The sequence below is a fragment of the Aulonocara sp. 'chitande type north' Nkhata Bay genome, linkage group LG10 (assembly GCF_057382095.1).
Source record: "Aulonocara sp. 'chitande type north' Nkhata Bay isolate Kocher_YH1m ecotype deep benthic linkage group LG10, A_spYH_male_GT1.1, whole genome shotgun sequence".
Classification (NCBI taxonomy): domain Eukaryota; kingdom Metazoa; phylum Chordata; class Actinopteri; order Cichliformes; family Cichlidae; genus Aulonocara; species Aulonocara sp. 'chitande type north' Nkhata Bay.
Genome location: NC_141353.1, coordinates 28976469 through 28993228, shown reverse-complemented (window position 1 = coordinate 28993228; position 16760 = coordinate 28976469). Strand labels below are relative to the sequence as shown.

Sequence of the window (16760 nt, the reverse complement as noted above, 5' to 3'; positions counted from 1 at the left end):
AGTAATGGGTATTTAGACTAGCCAGGACCCAGGTCCTTATCACATTCCACTCACAGTTTTTCTCCCTGAAACTGTACTTTCATTCTATCCATCAGCTGAACTCCATCGGCTAATTAGAAGAAATCTCTGCTGTCTGCGAGAAGATTAGTTCTAGAGCCAGTGTTGAGTAAAACAACACACTGTGCTTGTCAGGCTTATGTACCACTCTTAGCTTCCTCTTCCACAGAGTTGTGACATTTGGCATTTCCAATTTTCTAATTTGTCATCAAAAACTAAGTTTTAGCCCATGAGGCAATGTTCACGAGTCACTTTTTTTAATGCCAGGACATGGCACGGATCATCTCGTTACAATTGGGTGAATGTTGAGTAGTGGCATTCACGTGGGTGGTATTTTGAGCAAACAGACTACGCACGCTCCACATGATAATAGTACTGCCTGTAGCACTGGCATATATCAGCTGAACAATGTGGCCCACCAATTAGTAAACAGTCCACAGATAAGCTCAAGAAGCATGACCAAGAGTCCAAAGTACTGACGTGTCCTTCAAACTCGCTAGATCCCCATGTGATTAAACATATACAGGATGTACAAAGGCAAGCAAGCTCCACCCCAGAACCCACAGGGCCCAAGGGAACTGCTACCAAAGTCATTCCACCAGACATGACAGGACACCTTTAAATGTCACATGTCAATGCCAGAACACCTATACAAGAGGCCTAAAACAATAATAATCAGGTGGTTTTAATATTACAGCATAATAAAGGGACTAACAAGATACCCCTAAAGAAAAACTCTGGAGATCTGAGAGATGCTTGGTTGTTCTAAATGGGGAAGACTTGGAAAGTTGAGTATGCAGGATTTAGACAACAATCGCATTACCTTACAACACTCATTATTATGTTTGCATTGGTGTATAGTTCACTGAAAATAATAATCACAGTTTTTTCATTAACTTATAATGAGCCCTTTTATATCTACAATGGGAAAAGGTTGTCGCTTATGGATTCAGCCACAGCTATAACCCAAAATGGACAAAACCAACAGTATCTCCACAGAAGGTGTTTTCAGATAAATTCTTTTTTTTTTGTTAAGCCACTTAACATAACAGAAAATTGACCAAAGATCCAATTTTAAATTGCATCTTTAAGAACAACAAGGTTCTATTAGCCAAAATCAGATGCTAATAGCAAGCTATTAGCCAAAATCAGATGCTAATAACAAGCTATTAGCCAAAAACAGTGCATCCTTAAGAAAGTCGATGGAACTAGACAAGTGGAGGACAAAAGAAGCGACAGACCAAAAAAACTACAGCAGAAAAAAACATTTGAAAGTCATGTCCCTAAAAATATGGAAATGTATTGCAAAGACCTGACATAGGACCTCAGAAATGCATCTAGCCCTTAAGTTGATACATCTGCTGTTCACTGAAGCCTCATCAGAAATGTCCCGGTGGAAGGGTAGCTGTCAAGAAGCCATTCTTACGGAATGAAAACAGGGAGAAAACGGAGACGCATGCTAATTACAAAGGATCTGGACTAAAAATCAATGCCAGCAGGTCTTATGGAGTGATTCCAGTAGGTAGAATAGTGAGTGGCAAGTAATTTGTAAATCACGGTGGAGGCTCTGATATGGTTTGGAGCTTCCCCAGTGGTGTTGGCGATCATGCAACGGCTTTGTTTTTCATGATAATGTTCTCAAACACACTGTAGTAAAAGCATAGTTGGATAGAAAAACACACCATGGAGCACTATCAGTCATGGATTGGCCTGCCCAGAGCCCAGGCGTCAACATTATTGAAGCAGTGTGGAATAAATGGCCTTCAAGAAGCCTGGAGAACTATTCCAGAAGACTAGTTAAAGAAATGACAAAAGAGACTTCAGGCTATGCTAAAGAATAAAGGAAGTCATACCAAATATTGACTCTGAAGCTCGTTAGAACCATACAGACTCTGCTTTTACAGTACCTTATATACAGTCGTTCCATATATGTTGCACGTTTCAATAAGTTGCTGCACCTATTTCCCATTTTCTGAGCAAAATATAAAGAAGGATTGGCTCAAGACTTTTGCACAGTACTGTACACTAGACATATATAACGTGTCTCACTCATACACACAGACACATACTTTGGAGGTGTGTGCACCTATATGTTATGTTACCCATCAAAAGAGAATAAAAACTCTATGCTTACAATAAGCCAATGATTCATCACTGGCATTATAAGTTATGCCAGTTTAGCTAATGAGAGAACTAAATTTATAGTATCCTCGCCATTTTACCTCAACTAAACCCACTGCTGCTTCTGAGTTCTCAAATCCAGTAGAATATTTTCTGTCTGCTTTTCTCCATTCACTTTTATTTTGCGGTCTTATACTAACTACAAAGGGGGAAAGTCTTTGGACTTATGTCCTTTTATAACTTCAAAGGTGCAGTGTAACCATGAATGGTCTGGAAGCCTCAGATGAAATTAATGCATGATACTGTGAATAGCAATATGCACTCCATATTTGCATGTTTTCTCATAGTTCAACGAAGGCTCCAATAAATCACAAACTAATAGTGCTTTTGTGTTTTTCCTTTTTCTATGCTTGGGTTGAATGTACTGTCTGGCTGCATTAGATTAACATTAGTTTTTGTGTGCCAATGTGCCACATTTACAAATTGTAACATAAACAGCAGGAGGTGTTTTTGGTGGATGGTGGGCGTACAAAGCGACTCTTACACAAAGGACCGGGTTTCACATCCAGACTTCCATCTGTGGTTAGGTTTAGGCAACAAAAGCACTTTGAATTGGGTTTTGATTGAATGTACATAAACACACTGTGTGTCAAGTCACTGTTGCTTTTTTTTACTGTATTAAAAGTACACCATGGTCTTTCCTAAGTGTTGTGAGTACCTAAATGAACGTATTAAAAAAACGTAAATAGTGCTTTAGTCAGTACAAACTCGACAGACAGAATATTCTTGCAGAACAAAAAATACAGCAGTGAGCAAATTTCTAATACCAAAAACCAAAAACATGCTGTATGTACAGTGATGTGCAAAAGTCTTGAGCCACCCCACATTTTCTAGGAAAATGGGAAATTGGGATCTTTGTCATGCTGTGCCACCCTTCCACCATTTCTGATGACTCTCCATTGTTGGATCAGCCGGGGTCAGATGCAACTCTGAGGTCCTGTGTCAAGTCTGAGCTGGATTTTTCCTTTTTCTTCAGGACATGACTTTTGGATACTGTTCATCTGCTGTAGATATTTTTTTTTAGGCGTGCTTATTCTTCTTTTGTCCTCAATTATCATATATGCAAAGTTTTCAGTTAACAGCTCTATGGGAATCACGATGGTCAAACTCTGTAGTCTTTGTTCAGTGTTGAGCAGCTTTGAAAAAAAAAAGATTCCTCTGAAAATGGTCAGGTACAAAGACTGGATTGAAAATGAGTGAACAGCAGCCAACATCCAAAGAAAAATTTGGAAGACTGTCAGAAAGCTTGGAGAACGATTGCTCAAGACTACTTTAAATATAATAAGAAAGTCTGCCTCTGAGGAAATAAAACGTGATGAAATCAGGGGTGGCTAAAGACTTTTGCATAGTACTGTATTCCTAATACTACCAGCAAAAGCCCCGTACAGCCTTCTGTTGGAACCCATTTATTGACTATATAAAAACATTTTTTGTTTGTTTTGTTCTGTTTCTCTTTATGTGAGCCTCGGGTAGGGAGGGAGGGGGGGGTCTTTTTGTTAGTTTTGTTTTTTGTTAGTTTTGGGGTTTTTTTTGTGTATAATTGCAACGTTTTCATTATGTATTGTGACCATGATTTGTGAAAAAAAAAAGTGATTGAATAATCATAGATTTTGAAATTATGTCTTTTCCATGTACAGATGCTTTTTAATGCCAGTGCAAGCTAACTGCTGCTATGTTCATTACTTCTCAACAGCAAAACTAAAACAGTAACAGACAGCCACACACCACAATGCACTGATGGTATGTCAGTGAATACACTGATGTGCAACTGTTAGCAGGCAGGCATACCTGTTTCACCATGGCTGTCATTAATTGGTTAAATGTGTATGTTTGCGTGTGTTTGCTTGTGTCTTACTCGGGTTTGCCTCTGAATTTACACGACAGTTCCAGGTTCTCTCCTTCTCTGGTCAGACCCTGAGGAAATTCTACCACGATCTTAACTTCTGGTTTGTCTGAAAAAATGAGAAAAATACAAAGTATTAAATATCCAGATAACATTAGTGACAAACTACAAGTTCTTATCATGAATTCTGGTCTGCTGTAAAAATATCTATAGTATAACTTTAGTATCAACATAATGATAAGCACATGCATCAAAGCTGAAATTTGTGGTCAGGAGTAGAACGTAAAACTGCTAAATCCAATTCAACCTGGGAGTGACATGCAGAACAATGAAGTTGCACGAGGCATTGGTTGGTGTCAATCAGCTTTGCTGACTTCTCGCATTTATATGAACTGAGGGAGGATTTCGAGCACTAATAAGGTGTCCAAGGAGCAGGGAGATCACATCTAAGATCTTGACTATTCAAGGCTTAAAATTAGTAATCTGAAAATCAGAACCCACGAACAACACTGTGAATCCTTTTTGCGGATCTTCAAATGAAAGAAGCAACCAAATATTGATTAAATTTATTAGTTGGTGCATAACTTTAGTCATCAACTTAAGTACATCTAAGAAATTGGCCTCTTTTTTAATGTGGGCTCTTTTACCTTATATTACATAAAGCACCTTCTGGTGACAATTGGAGATACTAAGCCAGCACTTGAAATCTGAGATTTTAAAGGGGACATACAGTTATATACAAACCAAAAGACTTCTGGAACAATCTCCTTTGACAGATGAGACTTAAGTTGAGATGGCTGGTCATATTGCATAGCTCTACCTTTAGGGAAAACCAATCGCAGCATATCGGCACAAACACCTCATACTAACTGTCAGTGGATGGGTGATAAATCGGACTTGTTTTGCTGCCACAGGCCTGGACACCTTGCAGTCAGTGAGTCAAACATGAACTTCTCTGTTCTTAAATTTGATTCCTCTAGAGTCAAATCTGAGGCCATCTGTCTGACAGCTAAAGCTTGATTAAAACTGGGTCATGAAACAGGATAATGATCCTAAGCACAGCAGCAACAGAATGCAGCAAAGATCAAGTAAAAGTCAACATAACTTAAATGGTGCGGTGGGACCTTAAAAGAGTTGTGCCTCAACGGATGCCACAAACCTCATTGAAATGAAGCAATGTTGAAAGGAAAAGTGGTCCAAAATGACTCCACAATGACGTGAGACTGATAAAGTCACACAGCAAACAATTATATAAAGTTATCGCTGTTAAAGGTGGTTCTACAGGCTGATAAATCCTGGGATATACTTTGTTTTTAAAGGTCCTGCAAACACTTTCTTTTCCACATGACATTTGATTTTTCCAGGGTTATATTGTACATGGTAAAAAAATCAGGGATTCCCTGTACAGACTCTTGGGGAACCCCACAAAACACAGGAAGCATAAAAGGGAATCTTTCCATTGAATGCGTTCTCCTTATACAGATGTTGTTAAAAACCGTAGAGAGAGACAGAAAGTTGTTAATAATGGTTAAAATGTTCAGGGCAAGCATTTGAAATAGCTTCTACTTTTAAAAAGACAGAAAGAGAATGGTGCCTGAAGAGCAAACCCTTAAAAGGTGCGAGGATTAACAGGAAATACAGCAACAAGAACAACATCCATGACCTGCCTCAGCAGTGTTCAAGCATCAGAGGAGGCCAGGTCATGTTTAAGTTGCTAAAAGGCACTGTTATTGTTATTAGGACTGAGCTGCTATGTTGCTTAGTCCGGGGGGGATTTGACTTGACATTAAGTAAACAGTAAATTACTTTCAAGGTGTTTTCCTTTAAATTTCCTGCTATTACAGCCTGTGCATACAGATTACAGAGCATCAAACCAGCTATACGTGAGCATATTTTTGTTTAGTGTACATTTTAGTTTCTAGGCTATAAAGTTATTTTTATTCCTGCTCTATTTATTTTTGCCACTGTTCCCTGCCCCAGCCAACTGATAAATGTTGTCTTATCTTATCTTTTGTGGATATGTAAATTAAAGAAGACAGCAAAACATAAAGCACTAGGAGATGATAGGTGGGCACTGGGCAGGATCACAAGTAGCTTGGTATGTTCAAAGATGCTTCCTGTTAAAGTTGCAAAAGCACTTTAGTAGCTATTACAGCTGGAGAAAAAAAGCATGTAAGAATGCTGTTTTGACAAATCAGTGGGGTGCTTTGACAGTCACCGCTGTGCTATTCTCTGCACCCGTGGAGTTTTGGTTGTTCCCATCGCACTGGCTGTTGCTGGTGCTATCAAAGCCTTTTTTTCACCTTGGCGTAAGAGACGACTGAATGTAATGTTTTATTCAATCTATCAAACGGATAAGGGATTGAATTCGTTCTTGCCATGCACTGAATGGGAAATGGGAAACGGAAGCTCTCGTCTGACTTACAACCTTTCGCTAAGGTTTAAAAATGCCAGGTATGTTTTGGTTGATGGTTCCAGTCAATGAGGTGTCCTGCTGACAGAAAACCGAAGAACATTTGCTTTTTATCTTGCCGTCTGCTCAGCAACAGCACATCTCAAAAGGGAAACATCATCCCCATCTTTTTTGTAAATGCAATCGATGTCACAAATACCATTTACTTGAATGTAATAAAAAGAGCATAAGAGTATTTTTACCCCATGAAAAAAAAAGTTTTGTTCTAGTTTTGTTAAAAATTTAACATTAAATGGCAGAGAGAAATGCCATTCAGTGGAACCATTTTATTTCAAAGTAGAGTAATTATAGTTTACCAGTTATGATGCAAATTATTCTTGTTCTCTTCCTCTTTTTATGGCCTAAATCCACTTTTTGGTGCGTGTGTTTTTTAATCAGCCTGTAGTTGGAATGATCGAGGCTGAGTTATGATTTCAAAGCTGGCGGTAAAGTTCCACGCTGCTGTCCGACCTTCTCGGCAATAAACAACACGTGTCTGGCCATCCATCTGTCTAAATCACACCCTGTCAGTGGCTGGCTTTCAGTTTCTGTGATGGACAGCAGATGGGCAAAAAGCCAAGTCTTCTGCTCAGTAGGCATGCTTGGATTTAGACAGCAACCCTTTGGTTTTATTTCCACTCCAGGCACTACATGGCATCCTGCAACTTTTTCTTTGCTCACGACGTCATCTGACCTTGTCATCTCGGAGCCATAAACATGAAGGACGCCAGGCATCTGTAGGTTGTTTTGATAGCCTCAAGTAGTTATGGCAAAGCTTTCTTGTCTCTGTTTGATGGGAAAACACTGTGCTGCCAGATTCGGATGCTGCCACTTCAGTGGAAATGAAATAGTGTCTACCATATGCAAGAGAGCCGTTATCATTATGCTAACTGAATTATTTGCTTTATTGTGTGCCTCACCTCATAAGCACTCAAGACGGCACTATCCATCTCTCGGCAGCCAGCTGACCTTATGGGAAAAACAACCCAGCATCCGAGCAAACAGCTTGCTTTCTTATACACATAATCATTAGTGTCTTATTTAATTATGCTGTCCCCTGACAATGGGGTTTTTTCCTTCGCCTTTTCTTACTACACAATGCTCTCCATTCCACTCACAAATTGCCTACACAGTGGGTGAATGAAATGTAAATCAACCAGTGTACTGCATCTAATCAGTAAGCTAACTTGCATGTCACTGTAGAAACTGCAGAAGTAGGCTTTATTTTAGTTTTGTCATTCATAATTTTCTCACCAGACATATGCACTTTTTAGATATGTTAATGGGAAGGGCTCTGTGGTGACAATTAGAAGGAAAAAGCAGACAGTTCATTGGGGTTGTAAAGATACATAGATTGTACATATAGTTCTCGACACAAAAACCAAAGTTTTCCAAACAGTTTTCTGTTAGCTATTGGGTCAGTCACACTAGAGTAAAATAGTCCAAAAGCAATCTCCTTGCTGATTAGGAATACACGGTGGTTGTGGTGACTGTGTTTAATTTTTTCGTAAGCATGGCAATGAACGGTTGCACATTCCACCTCAGGCTGAGCACTTCTGATTGCAAGACAACTGCACACAACACCTCTTGGGAGGCATCCCGTCTCTAAACAATTGCAGTCAGTCTTGGATTGGCTGGAGTCACTCTCTGATAGACAGGCTGGTTAACGTTTGTGACTAATTTTCATCTAGTGTAATAAACACAGGCAGATTGCCAACATGCTGCAATCAATTTGAGTCAGGGTGCACCAATGAGCACGACTGTGCTTCGTTTTTGTAGTCGGGGGTTGAACTTAACTACTTGTTAAATTCTGGCTATACATGCTATATAAAAGCAAGGGTGCCTGTAAATTTGTAGGTAAATTTCCATCCTGCAACAATGTTACCATTTTGGATGAGATTAAAAGTAGAATGTAAGTAGTTTGCACAGATTTTTGTTCATTTATCACCAATAATCAATGATAATATAATGATACAAGTGCCAGCTTCACCCGAGTCAATCCCAAACTGACAGCAGACTGACTCTGTTGCTTTGAATCCAATAACTAACTGGGAACGATCAGTTTATTAAAGTCTCATTGAAATGATTAATAATGATTAATAATCTTGGTTGACCCGTTGTCTCATCCATAAAACCTGTAACAGACAAAACATAAAATGGACTCGCTTGCAGAAGTTGCATTACTACTATCTTTAAAGCCATTCCAGGGTGCTTAACTGCCAGAAATGATGAATCTAGGCAGCTAATATGTATCTACGTGAAAATGTGTTAATAATGTCTGTTTAAACGCTTTCCCGTGGTAATTTTCATGTTGGCTTGAAATAAAAATTCTCCCTCTGCTTTTACTGCAACTTACTGTAAATTCTGCATGCGTGTCTTTTTACTGATTTTAAGAGGCAAATAGTGAAATCGACATGGTGGAACGGCGTGTCGATTGCACGTTTTGTTGTCGGCTGCTCCTTCACTGTTTTCTCTAGTGTGACTGTAACATTAGTGACCACTAGGGGCAGTATGATCAATGAAAACCACGACTACTAAGAGCCTTTTAATGCTATAGAAACAGAAAGCTTTCAAAGTAAAAGTTGTGAAAGGTGTTGGTTGAAAAACAATAATACTTCCACTAATTTTATACAATGCTGGTCCTTTTGCTAAAACAAATAAATTTAAAAAACAACAAAACAGAATCGTGACTCCAAACTGTGCATTTTGCACTTTATCACATCCCCGAGTGCTCAATTAGTAAACATCTACTTAATTCATACCAGCTGACTGTTAGTCTTTAGACAGTCCACAGAGAAACAAAATTCCTCTGGACATAGGAAGGATACACTAATAGCAGTTGCTATGTAATATTAAACTGTGTAACAGAGTTCAAAGAGAAGGTAGAGAGGAGGACTGTTTATGTCTGTTTGTTACCCACTACAGTATGCAAAGAGCATGGCAGCCTCAGCCCCTGCACGGAGCAGAGTGAGGCACTGAGCCGGGTGGTCAGTGTGAGCTCCCTGTTATCAGAAGCCAGCAAAATGCCATTCTGCCTCTGTAGATGAGCTGATCTCCTCCTCTCATGCTCATAGAGAAAGGTCAGATAGTGACAGAAGAGATTTTATTTTTTTAAATAAAATGCTAGGACATGCCAGAGGCCAAAGACATAAGGTTACAGAAACAATAAATACAGAACTCTAACCATTCTCTATTAACAAAAAGATCTAAACATTCAGTCTAGGATTTTAATTACTTGTTACATGCTGTTTTATAACAGTGTTGTGTTATTGCTATTATTAGTTATTGAGAAGAGTCGTCTGTGCATATATATATATATAAATAATACTGCAATTAAAAGTGGCTATTGCTGCAAAAGTGTCCTCCTGGCCTCCATTATGGGCCACGTGTTGTTTTTTTAAGGAACATTTAGTTGAATAAACAAGGTCAGATGATTAGATAGATAAACATTGTGTTAACCATTCCTACATGAAAACAGGGGCATTATTTGAGAGTTTAATGAATTCTGAGAATGTTTGTACCTCACATACAAATAGAAGCAGCAAATTTAGAGTCTCATTCACTTGAGGAAAATAAGTAACATTCTATGTTTTTGAGAGATGTTGTAGAAATCTATAAGCCACTGGTTAGTTTAGTTAATCTAAGCATAGAGGTGCAGAGTGTCATGGTATGAGCACAAGGCATCAAGTCCTTCTCTGTTCAGCAATAAATACTAAGATCACTTAATGAGTGCATATTGTCAATAAATATGAAAACAAATGGATTGGATCTTAGCTTGTCCATGAATTTTCAAGGTCCTGCATGGAGAAGCATGGCTGTACATTGACATTCATCTATTCCCACCAGGACCCTGAGGGCATGTGATCAGGGCTGTGCATCATACAACACTGGGAAATAAACATGACAGAGCTTCTGCAACAGCACCCCACCACCGAGACTAAAACTAACTCAGAAATAAATGTTCTAATTGTTATAATAAACATTAACTTCATATTAGCAAAATGTTATGTTAAGTTATGTGTCCACAGGGAGCTTTCAGCTGCTTCCTAACAGCTCTTAAGGTTCAGCATTGACTTTTTATTTAAAAATACCCTCAGCATTAAAGTATTAAAAAACATTTTCAATTGAAAATAGTTACATTTTTGGAGTACCATGGAGTTTTTTCCAGTGCCATTTCTCTCACAACATCAAAACGAACCCCAGACTTAAAATATTAACGCCGTCAAAGGTGGACAAGAAAGTGATCCTAGCTGTCACAGATTACCCTGTAATTTAAAATCTAATAGTGAGCTAACACGGTTTTAGCTAACCTTTCTAAATGAAAGCACAGACGTTCACCACAAGGAAGTACTAAAAGATGCCTTTTGGAACAACAATAAGGATTTAAGAGAGAGTGGCCTGGTGTCATACTTGTCAAATCAAAGATAAACTGCAAATTGCAGATTGGTTGTTAGTATTTAATTACAGGTGTAAACTGATACAAAAGCTTTACGTGCAGCACAAAGCACATATCAAGAACAGAACTGGATCCTGACAGATCATTTTATAAATGAATGCAGACTTCCTGACAGGCATTTAATTTCTGATGCTAAATTTAAGAGCGTTGCCTGGCTAAGGGTGAATTATGGCGATTTATTTATATTTAGATCTATATTTTATTTTCTATTCTTTTGCACTGTTGCCGTGCATTTGTAGCAAATATTTGTAGTAAATAGTTGCCGTGCATTTTGTTTGCACTTCCTAATGAAATGATTGACATTAGGTTAGGGGAAAAAACACAACTCTAAAATATTTATTTCTGATGCACATGTGAAATATTTTTCCACAAAACACTACCACCTGCACACTGTGCACTCTGCTGTTTGCACCAAAATACTCCACAGGCAACCGAAGCATGTCTGAAGTCAGGAAAACACCAGTTGAAAAGATCTGCTTGTGCTGGCCATTGTGCCACCAAGATAATAGCTTTTTAAGTATGCATCTGTTTTGCATTCAACTAGATCTGCAGATTTTTTTCCATGCTTCTCAGAAAGAGGTGAGAAGAGCAAAGTGAAATTCAAATTTAACACCGACATGTTTTTCCGGAGGAAACTAAACACGTCGTCTTTCAGCTCTCCCTTCAGGTGTCGATCGTCACCCTCCATCTCACCCTCTCTGTTGCAACCCCAGCTTTGCATGAACCCTGTACACCTTCTCCTTTGTTACATCTGTAAACCACCTCTACATTCATTTTTTCCTACTCACACAAGATGAATCTTTTTTTTTTCCAATGGCAAAGCCTTTCACCAAACTTTCAGAGGGTGGTGGGGGGATAGGTTGTGGAAAGTTTATGTCATTTAATTAGTGAAGATAGAACTGTCTACTGTGTTACAGTCCAATTTCCCCTTTTATTCATTATAACATGCATAATTTTCTTTCAATGTCACTGCCACACCTCATGCATTAAACTTTTAGTTGCGGGTAAGAAAAAAGCAAATCTATTCCATTTAATTAGTAGGAATGGAACACTCTTCTCTAATCCGGTCCATTTTTCTGAATTAAGATGATGAGTTAGGCAGATGATACTCAGAAAAAAGGAAAAAAGGGAAAGTATAGCGCTGTTTAAATATCCATCAAATGCTGATTTCTAATTTATTACCAAGCTGAAGCACTTACACTGCACCTCCAGGTATTTCTGTGCCTGGAAGTCCTTGACTGCAGGGTGGTCGACGATGCAGATCACAGGTACGCCGTCATCCTCTTTGCTAACGGTGAACGTCAGTCGGCTGGTTACTGTGTACATCTTGTCGTAGGTCAGTTCAACTTTGGGCTTGCCTATGGTAAGAAAGAACAAAGACAAAACAAATAAAGGAGGTCAAATCAATTCACTCAGAGGGTTCTGGCAGGAACCATCTATCCAGTGGCACTGGGGTGTGGAACAGAAACTGCTGGGGCAGTAGTTGTACTGTGGGAGAAGCACCTCTAGGAAGCTCGCCTGGAAATCCAACCACAGCAGCCATACCAGGACTTTAGTTGGTTTGAGCAAACAGCGCCAAACACCGACTCGCTCTTTTGGTGTAAAAAGTTGGAGTTTGGTTTAAAGTAAAAACTGCACAGCTTGCTGTCCTAATCATTTATGGACTCCTTGTATTCTGTAGGCTGGTTGATTTCCTGCTTGAGGGATCAATTGATTTTCAATGTATGCTTTGCCCACAAAGATCATATAAGGAAAACAGAGCTCCCAAGGCTTAGGCTACCATTGCAGAGAAAATGTCAATAATTTCTATATGCTTTTATTTGGGTAAATATTATCAAAACTTATTTTGGATTTCTTCCTTACTTCTGTCAGAGGTTTATTTTATGCATCCTTGATTCCTCTGGGAGTACGCTATAAAAAAGAAAGAAAGAGTATTTTGCTGAACAGTTTTACTTTACAAAATATCAATGATGGCAGCTTTGCACTCAAGGCTACCAGAGAAAAAAAACAACCAAGGTTTGAAATATTAAGGACTGACAAAGACAGCCATTGTTCGCCTGCAAGGGGAATGTCTTTCTTCCCCTGACCTTGCAAAATATTTACAGTGGGAGTGAGAAGCGTGTCCTTGAAAATGGTCCGATAAGGTGAATCAGCTAAAAATTGCCTGCTGTCAGGGGCTACTGTGCGACTGTGAATCACTCATTAGGCTTTATCAAGCCAGATTTATTGTGTGGCCACCTTTTGTACGGCACTGCCAGATCTGAAGCTCGCAAAGCGTCCCTCGTCTTATTACTGGCTGCTCTTTAATAGCACACAGACAAAATGTTCTCAAATGCAACGACGAGGACAGCTTCATTGGGCAAAATGAGGGACATAGATGCAGAGAATGCTGTACAGTAGAGTGACAAAGAAAGATTGATCCTTTTTATCCCTTTGTCCTACTTCCTCGCAGTCATTTGCACAAGCGTGTTTGTGTCCCATCAATAAAACAAACATCAGAGAAAGAGCCTGCAAAAAAGAAACGCCAGAAAAGGAGAAACTCTGTGCAAATATGAACGGCTGCATCCATCAATTCACATTTTAGCTGTAAAATATGTACTCGGTGCACATTCCACTCACTCTTCTGTAGCTCAGCCACTGGGGTGTTCCTGTCACTGTGGTGACAACTGTCTTTTTGGAAGCTGGGAAAGCAAACCTGTGTGATGTGGATGATGTAAAGGAACAGGTTGTCATGAATAAATACCACTAGAGGCTTTAGATGTATGCAAGCACCTGAAATGGGAACCTGAAGGGGTCTGCTCAAATCAAAATGTCTTTTGAGATGCATGAAAGACTAGTGAAAAGATGTCTTCATTCAAGTCCTGGGTGTCTGAACCTTGTGCTTTACATTTGACAATTTATATCACAATAAAAATAATAACCCACAAAAGCTGTTCACAAAGGCAGGTACAAAGGTGTGGAAGTAGAAGATATATTTAGAATAAATGGTTTCTGAGATGATTAATGATCCGCCATCTTATTTCCTCCCCATCCTCCTTTTTACACCATCTGTCATTTCCAACACTCCAGAAAAGTCATTTCCTGACATTCTGCTCCTGGATTGGCACATCCAAGCCACTCTACCTTTTCCTGTGTGTATCATTCACTGTGTGCTATAGGAATGATATGCAGCTAACTTCCTCATCTTTGCCTGTAGCTCTGTCTGTATTTTAAGGCAGACTTCAAGACCAAGTTGTAGGCCTGGTAACCACAAACCATCGCAATGACATTGGCATATGTGAAAACCAAGTATGTGCTTGAAAGTTAGCATCATAGTATCGGCTTGCAGGGTTAGCTAGTCCAACAGTGCTAACAACTATAGCTCCTCAGTCTACTTAGGCCTACACTTGCTAATTAAGAGTATACAACTGAGCTCACTCTGATAAGTATTACCACATGAGAGAGAACCCAAAAGGTGTAGCTTTTAGCTAGGCAGAGAGCAGTATTCAGACAATGCGAGAAAGATATGTGGCCACTGAATCCCAGCAAGCCAGCTAAAAGCAGCATACTTTTTATTTTCCATGGTCAAATGCAATAATTCCAGCAGGTCCACATCTTCTCATGTTCAGTTTCTGTCCATCAAACTACACAAGCAACTGTCTAATGTAATTGTCTACTAGCATGCTATAAATTCCAGCCACTTAGCAGAGTTTATCCAAGAGGTGCGCATGACCAATAACTTTCTGAATAATTAGCTCTTTCTTCTTCTTTTGGCTACTCCCTTAGGTGTTACCATAGCAGATCATCTGCCTCCATTTCTCCTTATCGCTAGCTTCCTCTCCTGTCACACCATCCCCTCCTTCACTCAATCCATGAATCTTATCTGTGGTCTTCCACTGTTCCTCCTGCCTGGCAGTGCCATCCATTGTCCAGTATATCCACTATCTCTCTTTACATGTCCAAACCATCCCAGTATTGCCTCTCCAACTTTATCTCCAAACTACTCAACCTGCGTTTTCCCTCTGACTACCCATTTCTAATCTTGTCCCTCTTTGTCACTACAGATTAAAATTTTAACATCTTCAGCTCTGCCTCTTGTCTTTTTTTAGTTACACTGTCTCTAAGCTAGACATCATAGCAGGTCTCACTACCATCTTGTAAACCTTACCTTTCAATCTTGCTGCTATCTTCCCTCCCCGCACTCTCTTCTTCACCTCTCTTGTGCATTGTCTGTTGCTTTGGATAGTTGACCCCCAGGTATTTAAACTCAGCCACCTTCACTAACTCTTCACTATTACACCAGAGTCCATCTCATTCACATTTCCTCTTATCTCTTTAGCATACCTCCGCCTTTCTCAGCTCTCTTCCACCTGCTCTGACTACGATGTTGTGGGCACATGTCATAGACCATGAAGACTCCTGCTTGTCCCTGTTAAGGACTACTCCTTCTACTACTCCTCCTCCTGCTACTATTAATAATAAATATAAATGCACTTTTTAAAGTACTTCACAACTGGGACGAAGACTTATACAACATTCATACACAGAAATGTCATATATTTGGCCTCACATATGTATTTTTTGTGTGTTCTGTAGCCGAAGGTTCTATAACCTCAAAAGCCTGTTCTGGATTTAAAATGAGACCATGCAATCGTCAAAAGTGACCCCAATCAGACCAACTGCTTGAATAAAGACTTCCCAGATCACTAAATAAGCAGGAGCATGGGCATTGTCAGTGTGTGCTACTTTCAGCTGCTCCCTTATTCACAGGGGGTAGTTCTGCATGTTTGATTTGACAGATTTTTAGCCGGATGTCCTTCCTGATACAATCCCAAAGGAATTGATGTCTTCTTCCAGGACTGAGCCAGGGGTCTTTCACTTGTAAGGAAAATGTGTACCAAGGAGCCTCTATTTAGGTCTTTGTTAGTAATTAATAAAGTTTTTAAATTAATTCTGAATTTCGCTGGGAGCCACGGGAAGGGAAGAAAAGGGTTGAGGAGTGAACACTGGCTATTATTTAGTATATGGGCTGCTTTTTGAACCAAGTGAAGACAGGAGTGTAAGAGAAGACAAGGGAAGATTAAAGTGTGAACTAAAATGCTTTTATGATTGTGTAAACTGCTTGTTTTTATGTTGCTTTTATTATTCTACTGTGTACAGTGTCCTTGAGTATTCTGAAAGGCGCTTTCAAATAAATTATTATTATTAAAATGTCCAAGTTGCTGCCTGATAGTGTAGATTAGATTTTTTGCAATGTTCCTTGCATGAAGCAAACAAGACTGGATGAGCTTAGAAATGTAGGGTTTGAAGTTTAACTGCTGCAAAATCTAGCAGAGCCTGGTTATATCAGAGCAGATGCAGCATGCTCCCTCTGTTTTGAAGTCGTGCCCCTAAAGACCAGCACTGTCAAGGTCATGCTTTGTTAGCTTAGCGGCACAAATCTGTATATTTTACGTTTGTCCATGCTGCCTTGATGAATAAAAATTTATATGGAAGTAATTTGCCCCTGGTGATCTATTTTTAAATGCTGAGGTGACTGGGCCAGCAAGAGCAGTTTCACAACTCAGTGCCCTTTGCTATGGCTGTTATATAGAAGAAACCACAATGCCGCTAGATACCACTGAAAGTCGTGCTCACTATCGATCTAAATGTCATTTAAAGACAGCAGTTAATAAATATAAAGGATTTTTTATTAATCTTCTCTCTCAGCTATAAAAGCCCTTAACACGTAAAGAGTTCTCTGTATAGGAATATCACCTGTGTTAAACACTGAAAACATACAGAGACATAAA

The 16760-nt window shown here is 39.3% G+C and overlaps 1 protein-coding gene across 6 annotated transcripts in view; it reads right to left on the bottom strand.

The window, feature by feature from the left end:
* Positions 1-16760, bottom strand: part of cadm1a (cell adhesion molecule 1a) — a 479728-nt gene that overhangs the window by 79905 nt on the left and 383063 nt on the right. For all 6 annotated transcript variants that reach the window (XM_086309422.1, XM_086309421.1, XM_086309424.1 and 3 more), the window contains 2 exons: positions 12189-12347; positions 4094-4190 (listed from right to left, as the gene is read on the bottom strand). In XM_086309422.1, the coding sequence (XP_086165548.1) occupies positions 4094-4190; positions 12189-12347 (256 nt within the window). The remainder of the gene's footprint in view (positions 1-4093; positions 4191-12188; positions 12348-16760) is intronic.